At 43.0% G+C, this 22,634-nt stretch overlaps 2 protein-coding genes across 4 annotated transcripts in view; one reads left to right on the top strand and one right to left on the bottom strand.

Moving 5' to 3' along the window:
• Nucleotides 1-1,687: 1,687 nt before the first annotated feature.
• Nucleotides 1,688-17,557, bottom strand: LOC145519008 (uncharacterized). The gene is made up of 4 exons (XM_081524262.1): nucleotides 17,481-17,557; nucleotides 7,326-7,578; nucleotides 6,489-7,247; nucleotides 1,688-1,930 (listed from the first exon to the last, which is right to left on the bottom strand). Exons 1-3 carry the CDS (start codon nucleotides 17,555-17,557, stop codon nucleotides 6,579-6,581), a joined length of 999 nt encoding a protein of 332 aa, XP_081380388.1. The 3' UTR covers nucleotides 1,688-1,930; nucleotides 6,489-6,578.
• The window catches only part of BTBD9 (BTB domain containing 9), a 396,006-nt gene continuing 380,397 nt past the window's right edge, over nucleotides 7,026-22,634 (top strand). For 2 of the 3 annotated variants that reach the window (XM_081523212.1, XM_081523209.1), the window contains exon 1: nucleotides 7,026-7,148. The gene's annotated coding sequence lies outside the window, so the exon portion shown is untranslated. Of the gene's footprint in view, nucleotides 7,149-7,253; nucleotides 7,525-22,634 lie in introns of those variants that run through there. The other variant, XM_081523210.1, reaches the window with a different exon arrangement.

Below are 22,634 nucleotides of genomic sequence, written 5' to 3'. Positions count from 1 at the left end.
AGTAAGAGAAAACCCAAATTTAAACAGAAGATCAGGACCAGGGAATAAATTAGAATGCAGATACGTAGGCCACAGTTCCTATGCAAGCACTAAAGCTGAGCTAAGAATGGACTTGGAGCTTCATGACAGCGAAAGTGAAGAGAAACACATCTAGTTACATTACCTACTTGCCTGTGAGGAAAACACATCACTTACTCAAGGGTAACCAGCATTTCCTGACACTTGGCTCTGAAAGAAAATTCTCCTGTGGGGTTTTCCATAAGGAGCATAAATGACTGAGTGCACAATAGCTCTGCAGCAAATGCAACAATGCGCTTTGTAGAACTGTTTCTTTCAGAATTCCTTAATGTATGTAGAAGCCACAGTATTCAAAAGGTAAGTCAGTAAAACACTCCTGGTAAGGGGGTGAGAAATATTTGTGTGTGTATGAGCTCAGGACAACGTGGTCAGGGATGCAGTTTTCTGATGGACCAGCTAATACCCAAGCTGACAAAAAACAAATACATATTGTTCAGTAATCTGATCAGCAGATGGTGGGTGGGTGACAGCCTTTTGTGAACAGTGAGTCATCCCCTTGAGATTCTCACCTAAATAGGAACATTCCTCTCTTCATGGGGGTGGACAGAGGGAGCACCTGAAGGCAGTCTAGAATTTTCTTTAAAAAAAATACACACAAAAAAACAAACCCAGTTCTTCAAAATAAGAAGAACGAAGTATTCAAGTTTGTGAAGTTCTATCTAACAGGGCAGAGGGTCTGCAAACTCAGACAAGTCATTTGTTTTTTAACCCATGTTCACATTAGTTACCAACATTAAGAGATGAATAAATTTAAAATCTGGCAACCCAAGATGTTCACACACCACTCAGCAACAAGCTGCTGGCTGGGGGTAGAGCGTTTGCCCACTCTTTAGGCATCTGAACTGTTAGAGGATGAAGATTTGGACTGAAAAATTTTCAAAGAAGAAATTATCAGTTGCTCACTCTGGCTATAGAAAAATCTGAATAATACTCCCATGGAATGTATCAGTTCAGTTCAGTTCAGTTGCTCAGTCATGTCTGACTCTTTGCAACCCCATGAATTGCAGCACACCAGGCCTCTCTGTCCATCACCAATTCCCGGAGTCTACCCAAACCTATGTCCATGGCTTTTAGCAAAGTATCAATAACTGGTCAATAAATCTACCTGGAAGAATTCCCTGTAAAACACACCTTTAAGTAAAGAAATGAATCTGGAATTGAGTTACTGGATCTAAGCCAGTTAAATTGCAAGACATGTACCAAAATACCTATTTTAGTTTTAGAACAAGTGATCTTCATCCATTTCTGATAAATGCTAAACCACAAAATCAACTGTACATTAAAGTTAATTATAATAAAATATCAGCATTAAGGAAGATGACTGACTTTACCTCTAAAGCAAGGCAGAATATGTTCAAATAATCCAAAAGTCGTTTCAAGTTATTTAGATATAAGTTAAAAATAAGGAGAGTCACAACTTGCCTGTTTTATGCTACTTGAAATGCTTTCTGATTTGTCTGAACACCAATTCTATTGATGTGGACTTTCAAGGTCACAGAACTCCTGGTTTTATAGGGACTAGGATTCTACACTGAATTCATGGAAGTTAATCTGAAACTAGTTCTTGTCCACAGATTCAAAGTCTGAGAAATCATGCAAAGATGCAAACTTTCTTTTAAAAACAAGGTTTACTTTTTCTAATTATAAAATAAATGTACAATATCAATAATTAGAAAATGCAGAAGAATTTAGATTTCCCCCAGCCTTTAATTTTGAAGAATTTCAAACCAACAGAATGTAGATATGCAAGCTAAGAGTCCTTCCAGTTACTAATGCTGAGCCACAGATTTCTCAGAGCTTCTTGGCAGTCAGAGTGAAATGAAGAAACAGCCAGTTATGTAATACACATCGCCTATAAGCAGAAAACATATCAGTTACTCAAGGGTAGTCAACCATTTCATGGCATTTGGCTGAGAGCGAAAAATTCTCTTAGGTCTTTTAATGAGGGATACACAGCAATATCACACACGATAACCCTATAATTACTGCACTAGAGAGTTCTTTAAAGTATGTCTAGAACCTCTCAATGGAGAAGGCAATGGCACCCCACTCCAGTACTCTTGCCTGGGAAACCCCATGGACGGAGGAGCCTGGTAGGCTGCAGCCCATGGGGTTGCGAAGAGTCAAACACGACTGAGCGACTTCACTTTCACTTTTCACATTCATGCACTGGAGGAGGAAATGGCAACCCACTCCAGTATTCTTGCCTGGAGAATCCCAGGGACGGTGGAGCCTGGTGGGCTGCCGTCTATGGGGTTGCACAGAGTCGGACATGACTGACGCGACTTAGCAGCAGCAGCAGCAGCAGAACCTCTCAATGTTAGCAGAGGATGCGTGATATGAAGGAAGGCAGCAATCTGGATGTTAAGAGCATGAACTCTAGAACCCAACTATCTAGGTTTGAATCCGTCTCCATCACCATTGTGTCACCTTGAGTAAATTACTTTATCTGTCTATGCCTTAGTTTCCTGAATTATAAAGCACTGTGATTAATAATATCACCTGCCTCAAAGGGTTATTATGAAGCTTAAGTGAGTTAATGACCAGAACTACCTAAAACTGTACCTGGCCCATAGGAAGCATCATCAGTGTTACAGTAAACGCTAAAATAAAGGAGTGCATACTATGTAATAGTGTGCTTCCCTGGTGGATCAGTGGTGAAGAATCTGCCTGCCAATGCAGGAAACATGGATTTGATCCCTGGGTCGAGAAGATCCCCTGGAATAGGAAATGGCAACCCATTCCAGTATTCTTGACTGGGGAATCCCATGGATAGAGGAGCCTTGTGGGTTACAGTCCACGCGGTCACAAAGAGTCAGACACAACTTAGCAACCAAACACCACCACCACGATGTAACAGTACAGAGAAAGGACACTTAGACTAAATAATGGCTGGAGGGAAGGTTTCCTAAAGAGAGGATGCCTGGTCTATTACATAACTGCTGTTAGCAAGACCTTGGCCCAGTTACTTAAACTTTGTATCCTTACTGCTAAAACAGAAATATAATATCAGTTTTGATACAATAAGCTGAAGTTTCTGAAATTAAATGAGATAGTATATGAGGATTAGATGAGCAAATGGAACAGAGTGTGGCATGCATAACAGATAAATATTTTCACTTCAATTTGGTGGAAAAGTAAATAAATTACTTTTGCATTCAAGTTTTACACATGCCCATTTCTCCAATTAAATGGTATACTTAAGTTCAGAAGTAGTTGTATATAAATATTCATTCTAATCACAACAAAGCTATCCAGAAGTAGTGTTAAATGCTCAGTGGTGGACTGGCACAACTCCTCTTTCTTTTTTTTTAAATCACCATGGAAATGCCTTATGGTTCTGGTTATGTCATTTCTGAGGCACACTGTGTCCACCTGAGAGTGGGTAAATGTAACACCTTGATTTCCGTTTGGCAAAAATGATTGCTCCCTGTATTACTTTATATATCCCTCATTCACTTCATACAGAATTCTAATATAGTATGTAGTATACTGTGTTAGAGTCACAGTTCATTCAATTTATACCTTGATTTGTTTAAAAAAGAACTATGGCAATTAGTTACCCACTTTTATGTTAATCTTCCTTCCAAAAGTGTGAGTTTCTTGAGTAACGGTAACATATCCATATCCATAGTTTCTGGTCATAAGCTGAAACATAATATACTGATTCTGTTTTGTGAAATGAGGATTTGAAGTGTGCTGTTATAAGCAAATGAGTCAAATATAAAGTTCAGGGGACTCTCTGGGAATCTATGTGAAGATCATAGACATCTCCTTTGGTAGATGGGAAACCAAAGTGTGGAATAGTTAAGTGATTTGCCAAAGGTTACTTAGCTAGTTAGTGGCCAGAACCAAGACTGGAATCTCAAACTCCCATCAGCTAGTCCAGATGGCAACCCACTATACTGACCTGCCTTTCAGACCCCAACAGTTTAATATATACCTCTACTACCTCACTCAGCTGTGGGTGTTGCTCACCAATCACTCTTGTGTTGCTCATCCAGTCAGTGCTTTCCAGCCCTTCGTATGCTTGCCCTATTTGTGGTCTCTGACTCTGCTGAGACCATCTTGCAATTCTTTCCCACCTGGGCTTCAGAGGCACTACACTCACCTAGTTCTTTTCTCTCTCTGGCCATTGTTCTTCAGACTTTGTGTGCTTCTGTTCATCTGCCACAGCCCTAGTGCTTCCCGGGGATCTATCCTTGGTCCTCTTGATCGTTTCTTCTGTGTTCTGATTGATCTCATCCACACCTCGGACTTTAATTACCAATTATAAATTAATGTCCTCTAAATCTATTTTAACTCAACTTGTCTCCTCACTCACAAATCTGTGTAATTTGACTGTTGATTGGATGTTTATTTCCCTCTGCATGTGAAAGTTCCCTCATTAAGTCACAGTCACATTGCAGTCACCTCTGAAAGAACCTAATCAATTGCATTCTTTAATCTAAATGAAAGAGAATGTAGCAGGAGACCAACTATCATCTTTATTACTGAATGTATTCATTTCCTATTGCTGCTGTAACAAGTTACTACAGACTTGGTGGCTTAAAACAATACAAATTTATTATCTTACAGTTCTGGAGATCAGAAATCTAAAAATCAAGGCACTGGGAGGGCTGTGTTCTCTCTGAGGGCTCTGGGGAAGAATCTTTCCTTGCCTCTTCCACTTCCAGAGGCTGCCTGCATTCCTTGGCTCCATCTTCAAAGCCAGCAGTGCAGATTCTTACCACATTTCTCTCTGACCTCTGCTTCCATCATCATCTCTCACCGTCTGACTCTGACCCTCCTGCCTCCAGTCCAACCAGATAATCCAAGATAATCTCTCCATCACAAGATCCTTAATTTAACCCACCTGCGGGACTTCCCTGGGTGGTCCAGTGGTTAAAACTCCATGCTCCCAGTGCACGGGGAGCAGGTTTAATCCCTGGTAGGGGAACTAAAGCACCACGTGCTTGGTGCAGGCAAGACAAACAAACAAACAAAAATCCAAACCAAAAAAGCAAAACAAAGAAAAACCAACTAAAAAGACAAAGCAAACAAACAAAACCCTTCAAAGTCCCTTTTGGCACGTAAGGTAACATTCACAGGTTCTGGAGATATGGGCATGAAAATCTTTCAGGATCTGTAATTCTGTATCAGTTCAGTTCAGTTCAGTCGCTCAGTTGTGTCCGACTCTTTGCGACCCCATGAATTGCAGCACGCCAGGCCTCTCTGTCCATCACCAACTCCCAGAGTCTACCCATATATAGTAATTCTATATACTACAACTGAAAAAACTGGTATTGAATATTACCTGTGGACAGAGAGCTTCCTAATGCTAAACTCTGGAATTACATAGGCTTATTAACCCTGCAGCTCTGGACCAAGCACCCTCAACCCCACTTCCAGGCTCCACTCCTGATGAATCAGAGAGGAACACAAAGATAGTTCCCTGATGGAAGTTTTCCTTTAAGAGGGGGAAAAAAAAAAAAGGATGGGCTACACATATCCAGTTTCTCCTTTAAAATTCACCAATCAGGAAGTCACTGCTCCAGCGAGGAGTGAGCTAGGGCAGGTGCAGTGACATCTGTTAGTAAAATATGTAACATGTGTATGAATGCAGAATGTTTCCCCAACAAACATGCCCATTTTTGAATACATCATTGTGCGTGTGTGCATGCTAAGTCACTTCAGTCGTGTCCGACTCTTTGCGACCCAATGGACCATAGCCTGCCAGGCTCCTGGAGAATCCCACAGACAGAATACATCATCATATCCCACAAATCCTATCATCCTACTGGCGTTGTCATCAGCATTATATGATTTCCTGGATTACAAATTTGTGGATGACCCGGCTAATTTTTCTTCACTTCTTGTTACATATTTGTTTCCACCACCTACCTCAGACATTCTAGAAACTTGGCCTACTCATTTATCCCTCAGTCAGTGCTGTCAATGCTACAACCTTAACAGTGCTCACATCTGTCCCTTCCTTTACATTCCCTCTGCCAAAGCTTTGGTTAAGGCTCTGATCATTTCTTATCTGGGGTACAGCAATGGCCTCATAACTGATCTCCCTGCCTCAAGCTTTGCTTTTCCTGTCTACTTTCACTTCCATACCTTTACTCAGGAAGCTTCCTTTGGCTGGAATTATGTCCTTTCCAGTCACTCTCTCCAAAGCCCCACACCCCGGACCTCCAGTAAGCCCAAGGGTCAAGCAGAACTGACGGTCCAACATTCCTGATCAGACTTGATACTAGGTTTCCCTGTCTCCACAGTCTATGCTCTTAACTGCTCTTGCTTGACTGCCTTCCTTATAATAAAGATACTTTAAAGTCTAGTGAGCTTTATACTTTAAAAAGCACTTTTGCACACATTATTTTGTTTTAGCCGCACAACGTAGGTAGGATAGGTATTGTTATTCTCACTTATAAAACGAAGAAACAAGAGTCGGAGGAATTCAATGCCGGGTCCATCGCACGCTGCTGCGGAGTCAACGAGTGTCACTAGGCATTCTTTCACATTAACCGTGCACTCAGCCCCAAAGGTCCCAGTTCTTGGAAAAGCCTTCCTGCACTTCGCAGAAGTAGCCGATGGGATCCGCTCCAGTCGGGACAGCAGTCTGTAGACCCTGCCGTCTCCCCGACAGGCGCCTGGGCGATCACGACGGGGACCTCCCCGTTTGCAGTGAAGCGATCGGTGACGCCATACAGTGACGTGAAGTGACGTAACTCACCCGGAGCCAGGTGCCGGAAGGGCAGCCACACCCTGGTGCCCCTTGATCCGGAGGGCAGCGGGTCGGGCGGGTGCGAGAAAGCCGCAAAACCCGCGGGACGCGACCTCCCGGCCCTGAACCCGTGGGACAGGCCGGCCCGCCGCCGATCGGTTGCTACGTGACGCAAGCGCGCAGAGGCGCGTGCGCGGCCACGGCGGTGTGCGTGAGAGCGGACGCGCGCCGCGGCGGCGGCGGCGGCGGCGAGGACGGCGGCGACGGCAGCGGCCGAGGGGGCGGTGGCTACGAGGGGTGTGCGGAGCGGGCGGAAGAGGCGTCCCTGCGGGCCGTGAGGTCGCAGAGGAACATCGTCGGGGTGAGTAGCCGCGGCCTCGCGGGGGAGGTGGGGCCCGGCCGCACCTGCTGCGCGGGCCCGGGGCGCGGGGACGCGCGCCCCTCCGCGCTCCTCAGCCGCCTACTGGGGGGGGGGCGGGGAAGGAGCGCAGACGGGGGCTGACGAGGGTCAGTTCCTGGGCGCGGGCGCTCCGGAAACCGGCCGCTTGGGGCCGGCGGAGACTTTAGTCCTGGAAGCGTCTGGGGCGTCTGGGGGCCCTCGGGGCGGCTCTGCCAGGCTCTCGGGCCGAGGAATCTGAAGCCCGAGATGTCCGGCTCCCTGAGCAGCCTCGCATCTTGCCTGAGACGAGGCTGCGCGAGACCGACGGCGAGGAGGAACCGGGAACGCAGTGGTTGGGGTTCGGATAAGTTGGGCCCTGCTGGGGGCCCTCAACGTCCCTGCCCTGGCCGGGCTCCGAGGAGGAGCCGGTTGTTATGGAGAGAGTTGTGAATCAGTGCCCGGGCGCCGCGTCAGACACACCCACGACCGGGGGCAGGAGATCTGTCACTGTGGAGAGGGGGCGGGCAACTTGTTGCCTGGTGTTTCCAACTTCAGGAGTTGTGTGCACGTGTTTGACGCACGCTGAAAACTTTGTCGGCGCTTAGCATTTTATCACGCTGTTGCTACAGATTTTGAGGCCAAGGGGTGGATAGACATCCTTAGTTCTTCCTCCAAATACTCAAATCAGCTGTTTTATTTCCCTAAACCATGTTGTGCTTCTGTCATTATTAGGGCCAAGTAAGTGTGGAGGCGCTGCCTTTTATTTTCTTTAAACGAAGTACAGGCTTGGTATTTACTAGGCAGAAAACACAGATTCTGTTCATCGTGTGGGCTGGAAAATGTTGATAGTCGGACAAGCCTGATTGGGTGCAGCTTATCATCAGCCCAGTGCTTTCTTAGTGCCTTGGACTCGCTCGCCTAGTGATTATGCTCAGGAGAAAGTATTGGAGGTAGGAAAGAAGTCAGTCTTTCCTGATAGTTGATGAAGGCAATGCCTAGAAACGGTGGAAAGGTAGGCTGTACTGAAATGTAATAATGATTTTGCAAGAAAATTGAAGACAATAACTTATAACTTCTCATTCAGTTCGAAAAGTCTGTGATTCAGTTTGTTACTTGAGGTTCTTATATCTTGGAACCAGTGATAACCTTGCTCTGTAGCACTTCGAGTACTGAGACTTCAATATTTCTTGTGCTCTGGACAATAGTAGCTTTTAGGACAGGAATCACATTTGTTTCCTTCAGGGCCGTGTCCCAGCAGCTGCAGAAGTGCTTGCCACTGAGTAGACACAGTAGATATATATTATATGTGACACTGTGACTAAGTCGTGTATCAGTGCTGAGCAAGCATTTAGCTCAGTCCTTCAAGTAGTTAATACATACGCTGCCTGTGCCCAGTATTATGCTGTATGTGGGAGGAGGATTGTGGGATTACAAATGACATTGAAAGACCTGGCTTTTTTCCCTTAGGAGTGAAAACGGTATAGCTGGGAAAATAAAGCATATTATATAAAATAATTGTGAAACCAGATGAGGTAGTCTGTAAACAGGTGCTATGTGAGGTGCTATACTTTAAGTACAGTGCCAACTTAGAAAAGATTGATCTTATCTTTGGAAGAAGTGGAAACTTTCTTTTAGAGGTAAGTCATATGTTTGAGAAAATAGTGTGAATTTGGTCACTGGGGGAATATATTGCAGCGACGTACATGTCCCATGAGAGGGGATAATTGGAGAGAGAAGGTTTAGCAGGTTCGGGAGGGAAAGTGTTAAGCCTCAGGCAGGCTTATCAGCATCCCACTGATAAAACGGACCCTGCTTCCTGGGAGGGATGGGAGTTGTGTTACTCAAAGTAGAGTCTTAGACAAGAATAAGTGTTATCCTTACTTAAAATAAAAGGATATTATAGTTGAACCAAAAGCAGGTAGACCTCTGATTTCAGTACTAATTTGAATAAATGTCTCACTACTGTGCGCTTATCTTATGTATTTAGTCGGCAGTGCATGCCCTCATTTCTAAAATCTACCTGATGTGCTGGGGCCGTTCTATTGGAAATGTACTGAAATGATGTACCCAAAGCAATTATCCAGCTACTCTCACTGACACAGTTTTCCTTGGGATTATCTCTTATAGCAGTCTGTGAGGTTTGTAGTTCCTGCTGATCCTGTAAAATATACAAATCATGTTAGCTGGGAAAGGAGTCTATTTGAAGGATACTCAAAAATATTGACAAAAAGATTTTGAGAAAATTACAGATGCTGCTGCTAAATATTGAACCTTCACTCTTTATCTTTTGTTGTAATGTGAGCATTCTTTTGAGTGTTGCATAAACCTGAACTTGAATTGCTAACCTGTGTAATGTTGCAACACCAAATGTTGCATTATTTAACAACTTAGCAAATATTTATCGGGTACTGGCTATGGCTGGGCACTGTGTTGGGTGCAGGGACAGCGAATAAAACACAGTATACCTGAGATATCAAGTGTTCATCAGAGGAGACAGACTAACTAACCATGACACGTTACGATAATGGCTCACTATTTTTGGAATAAATAAAATGCTGAAGGAATAGATTACTTTGGCTGGGGAAATAAATCGATAGAGTCAGGGAAAACTTTAAAGATGATGGAACTTAGCCCTGAAGGTTAATTAGTATTTTGCCACATGGAAAAGGGAAAACAATCATTCCAGGCATAGGCAAGAGCATAAGCAAAATTGCCAAAGATTAAAATTAAGTGGGAGAACTTTGAGTTCTTTTTTGTAGACTTCTTGTATAGCAGAAGTGATGAGATAGGAAAGTTATGGTTGGAGCCAAATTATGAGGAAGTCTTTTATTCTAAAAAGCCTAGACCTGCCAGCACTAATTCTGTGTTGGTGATAAGAGAATGGTGGAAGGTAGAATAATCAGATCAGAAAGTTAAGTGGCAGGTCATGTGCAGAGTTGCTTTAGAGTGGAGAGGTGGGGAAACCAATTAGGATGTAGGTGAGAGGTGCCCAGATCTTGAAGAGGGACAGTGGGAATGGACAGCTTGTAAAGATATTTTAGATGTTAAAATCTCTGAATGTTATGGACAGCTAGAGGTGAGAGAGAGTGAGAAGTCAAAAGTGACACTGATGATTATGAGGACATTAGATTAGAAAACACAGGATCAGGAATAGAGGGAAGAAATGATGGCATGTTAATTTTAAGCCCCCTGTGTGGAGTTTAGAGAGGTCCATTAGCTAATTGGAAGTTCTACTCCAGAGTTTATCAGACAGTTTAGAAGTAATTGTCATGTAACTGACAGCCTCCAAGGCTACCATGTAGTAGCATTCTAGGACTTAGTATAGTCTTTGGAGTTAGGAAAACCCAAAAGTCAAATCTCTTATGCCTCTGTTGGTTAGACTGAGTAACCTTGGACAAGTTATTTAGCATCTCTAAACCTACGTTTTTTCTTCTCCCCTGAAAAGTGGGGTTAATAATACAAGAATTGTTGTGGCAATTAAGATAGTATGTACACAACAGGACAGTGCCTGGATGATAAATGCTTATAAATGACAGCTGTTGCTGTTAGTAGTTGTAATAGTTAAGCTGCAGAGGTAGCGGAAGAAGATTATCCTACCCAGAAAAGTTGAGAATGAGAACTGGAAAGAACATGGAGTGGAACTTTTGGATGGTTTCTCAAACTTGAGCATTCATCAGAAATACCTAGAGGCTTTGGTAAAACACAGATTTCTTAGTGTCCTACCTCCACAGTTTCTGATTCAGTAAGTCTGGCAGAGGCTCTTGAATTTGCATTTTAAGTAAGTTCTCATTTGATGCTAACGTTGTTATTCCCAGGACCGCACTTTGAGAAACACTGACTTGGAGGATTGGTGGAGGAAGAGGGGCCAGCATAGAGGCTAACAAACAGATTGAGGCTGATGGAAAATTCAGAGAAAGTTTAGGGAAAAATAAGGAAGTAAGAGCCTGCAGAACCACCATTCTGCTTACCAGTTCTGTGAACTTCAACTCATTCTTATTTGTTTCATCCAGAATTTGGTATAATGCTTGGCACATAACATTGTTTGAATGAACCTTTGAAGCTTCTTAACAATGTGCTTATGGGTGATTGCACGTACTAACATTCTTTCATCCTCATATCTCTGCTGGATCACTGAGAAGATAGTTTGTAATTTTATAGACACACACAAACACAATAACTGCAGAAAATATCTTTCAGATAGCTGATGCATAACTAGGTGCTTTTGACTCTGAATTAGATGCCCCTGCCCCCTTTTAACGGAGAAGGCAATGGCACCCCACTCCAGTACTCTTGCCTGGGAAACCCCATGGACGGAGGAGCCTGGTAGGCTGCAGCCCATGGCGGGTCGCGAAGAGTCGGACACGACTGAGCAACTTCACTTTCACTTTTCACTTTCATGCATTGGAGGAGGAAATGGCAACCCACTCCAGTATTCTTGCCTGGAGAATCCCAAGGACGGAGGAGCCTGGTGGGCTGCTGTCTATGGGGTCGTACAGAGTCGGACACGACTGACGCGACTTAGCAGCAGCAGCAGCAGCCCCCTTTTAAATGTCAGAGAGCCCAGTTAGCAAAATGGTTGTCAATAACAAGTGCCAAGACTCTGCTCAATGTTATGTGGCATCCTGGAGGGGAGGAGGGTTTGGGGGAGAGTGGATACAAGATATGTATGGCTGAGTTCCCATCGCTGTTCACCTGAAACTATCACAACATTGTTAATCAGCTATACCCCAATACAAAATAAAAAATTTATTTTAAAAAGTCTGAACATTCTGTCTTAAAAACATGCCAAGATTACAATCGGTATCTTTTATTAGGTACTTCGGAGGTTTATAGAGTAAGAAAATAATATACTTTCTGTACCTGAGATGTTTACAATAGGATGGGCAAAACGGGCAAAACGGGCAAAACTCAAAGGAAAGAAATAGGATGAGATAAAATCACAGAAATGTGGATGGAGAGGAACAAGAACATAAGGACTTCTTTCTTCTCTGCTGATATACTTTGGGTCTTACATGTCTCATATACTCATATAGCACAAATGTTAGTGCTAATATCATAGATGTTAGTCCTACATCTATGATAGGAAGTTATAAGGGAGTTCTTCTATATTGTCGTCGTTCAGTTGCTCACTTGTGTCCGACTCTTTGCGACCCCATGGACTACACCATGCCAGGCTTCCCTGTCCTTCTCCATCGCCTGGAGTTTGCTCAAACTCATGTCCATTGAGTTGGTGATGGTGTCTAGCCATCTCATCCTCTGTTGTCCCCTTCTCCTTCTGCCCTCAATCTTTTCCAGCATCATGGTCTTTTCTAGTGACTCGGCTCTTTGCATCAGGTGGCCAAAGTATTGGAGTTTCAGCAGCAGTCCTTCCAATGAATATTCAGGGTTGATTTCCTTTGATTGACTGGTTTGATCTCTTTGCTGTCCAAGGGACTCTCAAGAGTCTTCTCCAACACAATTCGAAAGCATCAATTCTTCAGTGCTCAGCCACTTTATGGTCCAACTCTCACATCCATACATGACTACTGGAAAAACTATAGCTTTGGCTATGGAACTTTGTGGGCAAAATGATGTTTCTGCTTCTTAATATGTTGTCTAGGTTTGTTAAAGCTTTTCTTCCAAGGGGCAATCATCTTTTAAGTTCATGACTGCAGTCACCATCCATAGTGATTTTGGAGCCAAAGAAAATAAAGTCTGTCACTGTTTCCACTGTTTCCCCATCTATTTGCCATGAAGTGATGGGACTGGATGCCATGATCTTCATATTTTGAATACTGAGTTTCAAGCCAGCTTTTTCACTCTCCTCTTTCACCTTCATCAAGAGGCTCTTTAGTTCCTCTTCACTTTCTGCCATTAGCATGGTGTCATCTGCATATCTGAGGTTATTGATATTTCTCCTAGCAATCTTGATTCCAGCTTGTGCTTCATCCAGCCTGGCATTTTGCATGATGTACTCTGCGTATAAGTTAAATAAGCAGGGTGAAAATATATAGCTTTGATGTACTCCTTTCCCAATTTTGAACCAGTTCATTGTCCCATGTCTGGTTCTAACTGTTGCTTCTTGACCTGCATACAGGTTTCTCAGGAGGCAGGTAAGGTCGTCTGGTATTCCCATCTGCATTCCCAGATACTCAGATAATACCACCCTAATGGCAGAAAGTGAAGAAGAACTAAAGAGCCTCTTGATGAGATGGTTGGATGGCATCACCGACTCAATGGACATGAATTTGAGCAAACTCGGGGAGGTAGTGAAGGACAGGGAAGCCTGGCGTGCTGCAGCCCATGGGGTCGCAAAGAGTTGGACATGACTGAGCGACTGAACAACAACAAATCCGCATGTCTGAAGTTGTTGATATTTCTCCTGACAATCTTAATTCCAACTTGTGATTCATCCAGCCCAGCATTTCGCCTGGTGTACTCTGCACAGAAGTTAAATAAGCAGGGTGACAATATATAGCCTTGCTATACTACTTTCCTAATTTGGAACCAGTCCGTTATTCCATGTGTGGTTCTAACTGTTGCTTCTCGATCTGCATACAGGTTTCTCAGGAAGCAGGTAAGATGGTCTGGTATTCCCATCTCTTTCAGAATTTTCCAGAGTTTATTGTGATCCACACAGTCAAAAGCTTTAACATAGTCAATGAGGCAGAAGTAGATGTTTTTCTGGAATTCTCTTGCTTTTTCTATGATCCAACAGATGTTGGCAATTTCATTTCTGGTTCCTCTATGTTTTCTAAATCTAGCTTGTACATCTGGAATTTCTCAGTTCACGTACTATTGAATCCTGGCTTGAAGGATTTTGAGCATTACCTTGCTAGCATGTGAAATGAGTGCAATTGTATGGTAGTTTGAACATTCTTTGACATTGCCGTTCTTTGGGATTGGAATGAAAACTGCTGTATAAGGAAATCAGACAATAGTTGTGCAAAGATATACAGAGATTTCAGGAGTTAAATTGTAGCTAGACCTGTTAGCTACTCAGCATGCTTCATTTGGCTCTTGTTCACTCAATTTATTCTTTCTACTAACATTCATTCATTAAGTATATACTGTGTGCCAGGAACTGTGCAGAGTGCTACACATAGAGAAATGCTCATTGCTCTGGTTATCCAACACTGGCTTTAGTTAGGGGTCTGATGGCTCAGTGGTAAAGAATCTGCCTGCAATGTGGGAGACTTGGGTTCGATCCCTTAGTTGGGAAGAACCCCTGGAGGAGGAAATGGCAACCCACTCCAGTATTCTTGCCTGGAGAATCGCATGGACAGAGGAGCCTGGCAGGCTACAGTCCACAGGATCACAAAGAGTCCGACATGACTGAAGCGACTTGGCAGGGCATGATATACACCTTGTGAAAGAAAGATCTGATGCCTGAATTTTACAATCTTAAGACTATATTGCTATGAGTAGACATCAAGAATATTCATTGGAAGGACTGATGCAGAAGCTCCGATACTTTTGGTACCTGATGCAAAGAGCTGACTCATTGGAAAAGACCCCCATGCTGGGAGAGATTGAGGGCAGGAGGAGAAGGGGCTGACAGAGGATGAGATGGCTGGATGGCATAACCAGCTCAACGGAGATGAGTTTGAGCAAACTCCAGGAGATAATGAAGGACAGGGAAGCCTGGTGTGCTGCAGTCCATGGTATTGCAAAGAGGTGGACATGACTGAGTGACTGAACAACAACAAATGTTGATATGAGTAGACATTGAGGACTTGAAGATAAATTTATTCAGCCCTATGTATGTATGCTAGAGCCATGAGAGAATATAGAGATATACAGAAAAGTCTTTTAAATTTTATTTATTTTTATTTTTGGCTGCGCTGGGTTTCATTGCTTTGTGTGGGCTTTCTCTAGTTGCGGTGAACGGGGGCTACTACTGTATTGTAGTGTGCTGGCTTCTCATTGCGGTGGCCTCTTGTTGTGGAGCACAGGCTCTAGGTGCATGGGCTTCAGTAGTTACAGCACACAGGCTTAGTAGTTGCAGTGTGCAGGCTCTAGGGCATGCAGACTTCAGTGGTTTTGGCACAGGGTCTCATTAGTTGTGGCTCTCCGGCTCTTGAGCGCTGGCTCAGTAGCGTGGTGCTTGGGATTGGTTGCTCTGTGGCACATGGAATTTTCCCAGACCAGAGATTGAACCTGTGTCCCCTGCAAAGGCAGGCAGATTCTTATCCACTGTGCCACCAGGGAAGTCCAAAAATTTTTTTAAAGCAATCAAAGAATATATAGTTTGGTAGAGGAGAAAAACATATTTCTGTTGGTTCATGAACTGAGAACTTCCAGATGTTCAAGCTAGGTTTAGAAAAGGCAGAGGAACCAGAGATCCAATTGCCATCGTCTGTTGGATCATCAAAAAAGCAAGAGAATTCCAGAAAAACATCTGCTTCATTGACTATGCTAAAGCTTTTGATTGTATGGATTACAACAAACTGTGAAAAAATTTTAAAGATGGGGATACAAGACCACCTTACCTGCCTCCTGAGAAACCTGTATGCAGGTCAAGAAGGAACAGTTAGAATCAGACATGGAAGAGCGGACTGGATCAGAATTGGGTAAGGAGTACGTCAAGGCTGTATATTGTCACCCTGCTTATTTAACTTATATGCAGAGTACATATGCAAAATGCCAGGCTGGATGAAGCACAAGCTGGAATCTAAGATTGCTAGGAGAAATATCAGTAACCTCAGTTATGCAGATGACACCATGCTAATGGCAGAAAGTGAAGAGGAACTAAAGAGCCTCTTAATGAAAGTGAAAGAGGAGAGTGAAAAAGCTGGCTTGAAACTCAACATTCAAAAAGTGACTGTCAGTGGCATTCGGTCCCATCAAGTGAGTGAAAGTCACTCAGTCGTGTCCGATTCTTTGCGACTCCATGGACTATACAACCATAGAATTCTCTAGGCCAGAAAATTGGAGTGGATAGCCTTTCCTTTCTCCAGGGGATCTTCCCAACCCAGGGATTGAACTCAGGTCTCCCACATTGTGGGCCCAACCCAGGGATTGAACCCAGGTCTCCCACATTGCGGGTGGATTCTTTACCAGCTGAGCCACAAGGGAAGCCTTGTTGTTCCCCTCACTTCATGGCAAGTAGATGGGGAAACAGTGGAAACAGTGACAGACTTTATTTTCTTGGGCTCCAAAATCACTATGAGTGATGACTGCAGCCATGAAATTAAAAGACAATTGCGCCTTGGAAGAAAAGCTTTAACAAACCTAGACAACATATTAAAAAGCAGAGACATAATTTTGCCAACAAAGTTCCATATAGCCAAAGCTATAGTTTTTCCAGTGGTCATGTATGGATGTGACAGTTGGACCATAAAGAAGGCTGAGTGCTAAAGAATTGATGCTTTTGAACTGTGGTGCTGGAGAAGACTCTTGAGAGTCCCTTGGACAGCAAGGAAATCAAACTAGTCAATCCTAAAGGAAATCAATCCTAAATATTCATTGGAATGACTGATGCTGAAGCTGAAACTCCAATACTTTGGCCACCTGGTGGAAGAACTGACTCATTGGAAGAGACCCTGATGCTGAGCAAGCTTGAAGGCAGGAGGAGAAGGGGATGACAGAGCACGAGATGGTTGGATGGCATCACCAATTCAATGGACATGAGTTTAAGCAAGCTCCCTGTACTTCCCTGGTGGCTCAGACGGTAAAGCGTCTGCCGACAATGTGGGAGCCCTGGGTTCAGTCCCTGGGTCGGGAAGATCTCCTGGAGAAGGAAATGGAATCCACTCCAGTATTCTTGCCTGGAAAATCCTATGGATGGAGGAGCCTGGTAGGCTACAGTTCATGGGGTTGCAAAGAGTTGGACATGACTAAGCAACTTCACTTTCACTTTAAGCAAGCTCTGGGAGTTGGTGATGGACAGGGAAGCCTGGCATGCTGCAGTCCATGGGGTTGCAAAGAGTCGGACACGACTAAGCGACTGAACAACAACAAAATAGAATATGATATGTTATATAAATATTGATCACAATCTAGGTTCTCTAATATTTGAACACCTGAGTGTTCAGTTTTGATTTCAGCTTGTAAGCTTTTATAATATTCCAGAAATTATAGCATGTCATAAATCCTCATAAATCTCCTGGGCTGTCTTTTGGGTCTTTATGTGATACAGGAAATATTCTGGCAGTCTGTGTCCTTGTTTTCTTGGTTTGGAAATATAGTGCATATAAGCAAAAACAGCCACTGTTTATCAAGTGGCTGCATTATGCTAGGCCTTTTCTACTCTTTATAAAACCTTGTAAACTGGATATTATCCTCATTTTACTAATTAGGCAACTGAGTTTCAGAATGAGGAGAACAGTTTGCCTGTGTCTGTGACCAGTGAGGTGGGACAAGTCTGCAGCCCCATGCTTGGTCTCCAGAGCCGCGCTCTTCAGCGCCATCAGTGTGGGGCCCTATCATGGAAATATCTAGATGAAGAAATCCAATCTTGTTTCTGCTGATTTGGGGGAAGCTGTTTGAGAAGTAAGAATTTTATTAACTGCCTGAATGATGGAAACAATTTGGTAATATTGTTAGAAATGGAGAAGAAAAAGAGGTAGACAGTTAAAGGCCCCCATGCGGATTCTCCTGAGAAGACATGCTATATTTGACCCAAAAGTTTTTAGTTGACTGACAGGTTATTTTACATAAACATTCAGATTTTCCATTCTCTATGCATAGGTGCAGTTTTCTGGAGGAAGAGTTGTACTTTTCCAAGCTAATGACATTTAAAGTAAATTCAGAACTCCTTTTTTAATCACTTAGTGAAAAATGTCTTGGTGCTCACCCCAAATTGAAATTTCTCAGCTAGTTGTCTTTCTTTCCACACCACTTATTCCTTTCACCCACTCAAGTGTAAATAGATACCTGTGTATATTTACAAGCTAGATACTTGTGGATATATTCTCTTCTGGTTTGATGTTCTTATTCTGATACCTTTTGAGTCCAATTTTATACATTCCTGGAAATAGTGACTATAATTATCTTTGTAAAGCATTGTTGATTTCCATTAATTTCATAATGAACTTTTAAATAAAATTAAAATAATAAAAATAGACAAATATTAAACCCTGTATTTGTTATCTATTGCTATGTGACACATTGGTGCTTCCCCGGTGGCTCAGCTGTAAAAAAATCTGCCTGCAATCCAGGAGACGCAGGAGATGCTGGTTTGATCCTTGGGTCTGGAAGGCCCAGTGGAGGAGGAAATGGCAACACGTGCCAGTATTCATGCCTGAAAAATCCCAAGTATTCGTGCCTGAAAAATCCCATGGAGAGAGGAGACTGGGGTTGCAGAGTTGGACAGGACTGAAGCGACCAAACACAGCATGATGTGTAACAAATTACCTCAATTTAGCAGCTTAAAATGACAAATATTTCTTACCTAACAGTACCTTTGGGTGAGAAATTTAGTTGAAGTTTAACTGAGTGGACTCTGACTCAATTGTAGACATTCTGTGACAGGTCATCTAAAGACTTGAATGGGGCTGGGGCGTCTGCCTCCATGATGGCTGCAGCCTTAGGTCTTTGTGGGGCTGCTTGATTATCCTCACAGCATGTCAGCTGGCTTTACCCATAGCAAGTGATAGGAGAGAGAGCAAGGAGGAAACCGCATGCCTCACATACCCTATCTTGATGACACACTGCCACAAAATTCTCTTTGTTAGAAGTGGGTCACTGAGTCCAACCCACACTCAAGGGAAGCCTTTTAGGTTCCACCGTTTTGGGGAGGATGTCAAAAAGTTTGTAGACATATCCTGAAACAACCATGAATCTTGTCATATGAAGTCGACCTCTGTTGTTGCACGTGCTATAATCTTTCCGATTGTGTATTCACACAATCTCTGTATTCACAGTATTTTCTGGAAGGATGCTTTGGAGAAAAGGTAGTAGTTTTTGAAATGTGAAGCAAGGTTTTATAAATTAAGTTTTGTTGGTTTTTCTTTTTTTTAAGTTAATTTATTTATTTGGCTGTGCTGCATATTAGTTGTGGCATGTGGAATCTAGTTCCCTGACCAGGGGTTGAACCCAGGCCCCCCTGCATTGGGAGCATGGAGCCTTAGCCACTGGACCACCAAGGAAGTCCCTACAGTAGCCATTTGACTTTCAGAAGCCCTTCCTGGCCTTTCAGCTTAGCAATTGGCCTACGTGAAGCATGGGGGCTGCTGCTTGGGGAGGCCCAAGCCGCATGGGCATAAGGAGTAGGTAGCAAGGTGACCCATCTGTATCATCCAGAACTGAGCTGGCACCGTTGTGCCCCAGACCAGGACAGTGTCCCCTGCCCACTGTTGGATATTTTTTAAAGTTTTGCATCTAATTAGCTTTATCTCTAACACAGCTGTAATCTATTCCAATTAAGAGGTTATTAATGACTTTGATAAGAACGGTTTCAGTGGAGCAGTGGGCTGATAATGAGACTTCGGTGGATTCAGGAGTGAATTGCAGGTTACGAAGAGGTGACCACGGGTAAAGATAATCTTATGAAAAGTTTGAATACTGGAAAAGGAATTAGAAACTGTGTGTGAAGTACAGTATTGAAAACTGGCCTCAGATTTCCCTGGTGGTGCCGTAGATGGGAATCCACCTGCCAGTGCAGTAGACATGGGTTTGATCCCTGGTCTGGGGAGATTCCACATGCCACGGGCAGCGAAAACCTGTGCATTACCCCTACTGAAGCCCAAGTGCCTAGAGCCTGTGCTCCGCCCCAAGAGAAGCCACCAGTGAGCAGTCCGTGCTCACCACAACTAGAGAAAGCCCATGTGCAGCAACGAAGACTCAGCACAACCAAAAATAATAGATAAATAATTTTAAAAAACTGGCCTATACTCTGCATGCTGTCCACCTTGGCTAAGCTGATATGGGCTCAGTCCAACAAGTTGAAAGTATTTTAAACTGTTGAGGGGTATAGGCTTAACTCCTGACGTTTGGAGTCAGCTGCTTCCTCTGTAGCCTCCTAGTGAGTCCTGTTCCTAAATGAAATATGTAGTTTGCTCTAATTTGTATTTCAATGCAGTATACCTGTCAGAAGATCATCGCCAAATGTACATCATCCTAAATGATGTTTTGGTTAAAAAAAAAAATGTGATGGGGAAGTTGGTGGAGGAAACTCAGGGCAAGAAAATGATTGTTATGGGGTGTTAAGTGTCAAGCATATACTGTATCCTTCATGTGTTTTATATTATTTCATTGCATCTTCATAACCACCCTACCAGGGTTGTGGTTATCCCCATTTTCTGATTGAGGAGATTTAGAACCCATAGCCTTATCTCCCCTTATCGTATCCTAGTTTCTGCCACTGTTGGCTGTAAGCTTAGACAGGTTTCTCAGTTTCCTCATTTGTAAAAAACCATGGTTATGATCCTTAAGTCCTTTCTAGCTCTAGGTTCCTGGGGATCTGTAAATAGTTACTAATAGTGTTGCTATTGGGTATGAAAAAAGGCTATTCAGGGTATTTCCCCCTCTCAGTGAATTAATAACTTAGTGGTAACACTGTCCGGTTGTCCAGACTAAATAATTTATTTTCCCATCACACAGTGCGTACCCATTATGTATGTGGCCTTAGAAGGCTACTGTAAAATAAATCAAGTAAATGGGCTCAGTGACAGGCTCTCCATCAGTTGTTACTAGCCCTGGGCACAGAGGCACAGAGCTACCTGCGACACTGCGTGATGATTTTAAAGTGTGTTATAGGTTAAGGACTAAGTATTTTTATTAATTTAGAAAGTACTTTGGCATGTGGCCTTTAAAAATTACATTATTATGTTATCATAAATCTTGATTAAGGCAACAAAATGTATTTACTATGCCCAGCTTCACAGCTGGGGTGAAATATTTTATAGTGTGTATAATGAGCCGCTAGATGATGGTGATTCTCTGTTCACATCTAAAAAACGAGAGTTCTGAAATTAATTAGAAGCTTTAAAAGTCTATTTAAGTGTGAAAATTAATTTCGAGTAGCAGTATCACGTGCCCAGTGAGTACTAAATAATTGAGAAGGAGGAGGGATAAAAGGAAATTATGAGGCTTTCAAACCTTCTTAAGTCCATTTTGGGAAAAGGTTAGAACAACAATATTATGCTACTGTGATTTTCAAAGACATCCTTTACAACATGATGCGTAAAGAAACAAAATTAGCAAATAATAAGCATTTTAAGATTAAATATTCTAATTTTGAGTCAATGTGTTCTATATACAGTGTCCTGGCAAACAGAGGCTATGGTTATGGACTCTCCTCAGAAGGCATTATGAAAATTTATAGGGACAGTTTGGTTTTCTAATTTGGTTGAGATGCATATTATTTTATTATAAATTATTAAAAAACCTCTCCCTTATAGCTAATGTATTTTTTATAAGTAACTAGTGGGTTCTCAATCTATGAATTTTATTACAGAACAGTTGGCAATATAGCAAAATTTTTGTTGTGGGTGTTGAGTCTGGTAGGGATGATGGCCACTGTGTTAGTTTTCTGTTGATGTGCCACAGACTTACAGCTTGAAACTGCAGCCCCTCATGATAATTTCTGTAGGTCAGAAGTCCAGGTATGGGATAGCTATATTCTTTGCTCTGGGTCTTACCAGGCTGAATTTGAGGGGACTGTAGGGGCTGTGGTCTCATCTGAGATTTGGGGTCCTCCACCAGGTTCTTTGGTTGTTAGCAGAATGACTGAGGTCCTCATTTTCTTGCTGGCTGTCTGCTGGGGGTCTCTCGGAGCTCCTAGAGGCCACTTTCAGGTCTAACTACAGGACCCTGTCACAACCTGACAACTTCTTCAAAGCCAGCAGGAGAACCTCTCCAGTTGACTGGAGTATCTCATATAAGGTTGCCTGATTACAGGATTGACTATAACTATGCCAAAGCCCTCTGGCCTGAGGGAGCTTATCATGCGCCAAGGAACGTTAGGGAAATGACTGTGGAGTCAGAAGGGAGCCAGACTCTGCAAGCCTTGAAGGCCTAGTTACGTGTTTTTCCTGTTCTCTTGTGTTAAGAGGCTTGAGAAGCCACTGAAGGTATTTAAGTGGGAATGCGAGTCATGGAGGGGTTGAGGGAAAGAGTTCATAATCAGTTTTATAATGTGACATTCAGTCTGGTTGCTGTATGGGGACAGTTTGGAGTAAAAACAGAGAGATGGGTTAGAAAGATGGTCTGAGTGAGAGACAGGGGTGGTGTGGACTAGAATGGAAGTTGCCAAGAAGTAAGTGAGTTTGAGAGCTCATTTAGGAGGTAAAATTAAAAGACTTGCTGATAAATTAGGTATGGGAGGTAAGGTTGAAGTAGATGTCGTTCTGGTTTCCATAATTGGGTTCCCAGAGCTGGGGAACACGGTAGAAGGGCAGGTTTTTTAGTGGCAGAGAGATGTAGGGAGGACAAAGTAAATTTTGAAGTACTTTTGAGGTAACCAAGTAGAGGTATAAGCTAGGCAGTGGGATGTTGAAATCTGGAATTCAGGGAAGAGAGCTGTTAATATCTATATGGCCTTTT

The sequence above is a fragment of the Giraffa tippelskirchi genome, chromosome 8 (genome assembly GCF_054371585.1).
Source record: "Giraffa tippelskirchi isolate mGirTip1 chromosome 8, T2T-mGirTip1v1.2.pri, whole genome shotgun sequence".
Taxonomy (NCBI): Eukaryota; Metazoa; Chordata; class Mammalia; order Artiodactyla; family Giraffidae; genus Giraffa; species Giraffa tippelskirchi.
This window is presented reverse-complemented; position numbering and strand designations above follow the sequence as displayed.

Excerpts from the sequence above, each read along its gene's own strand:
- LOC145519008 (XM_081524262.1), bottom strand. The coding sequence starts at position 17,557 with ATGGCGCTGAAGAGCGCGGCTCTGGAGACCAAGCATGGGGCTGCAGAC. Across the intron at positions 7,579-17,480 it reads CTCACTGGTCACAGACACAG|CCCGGCCAGGGCAGGGACGT; the intron begins GCAAACTGTTCT and ends TCCTCCTCGGAG. Across the intron at positions 7,248-7,325 it reads CCGCCGGCCCCAAGCGGCCG|GCGGCTGAGGAGCGCGGAGG; the intron begins GTTTCCGGAGCG and ends CCCCCCCAGTAG.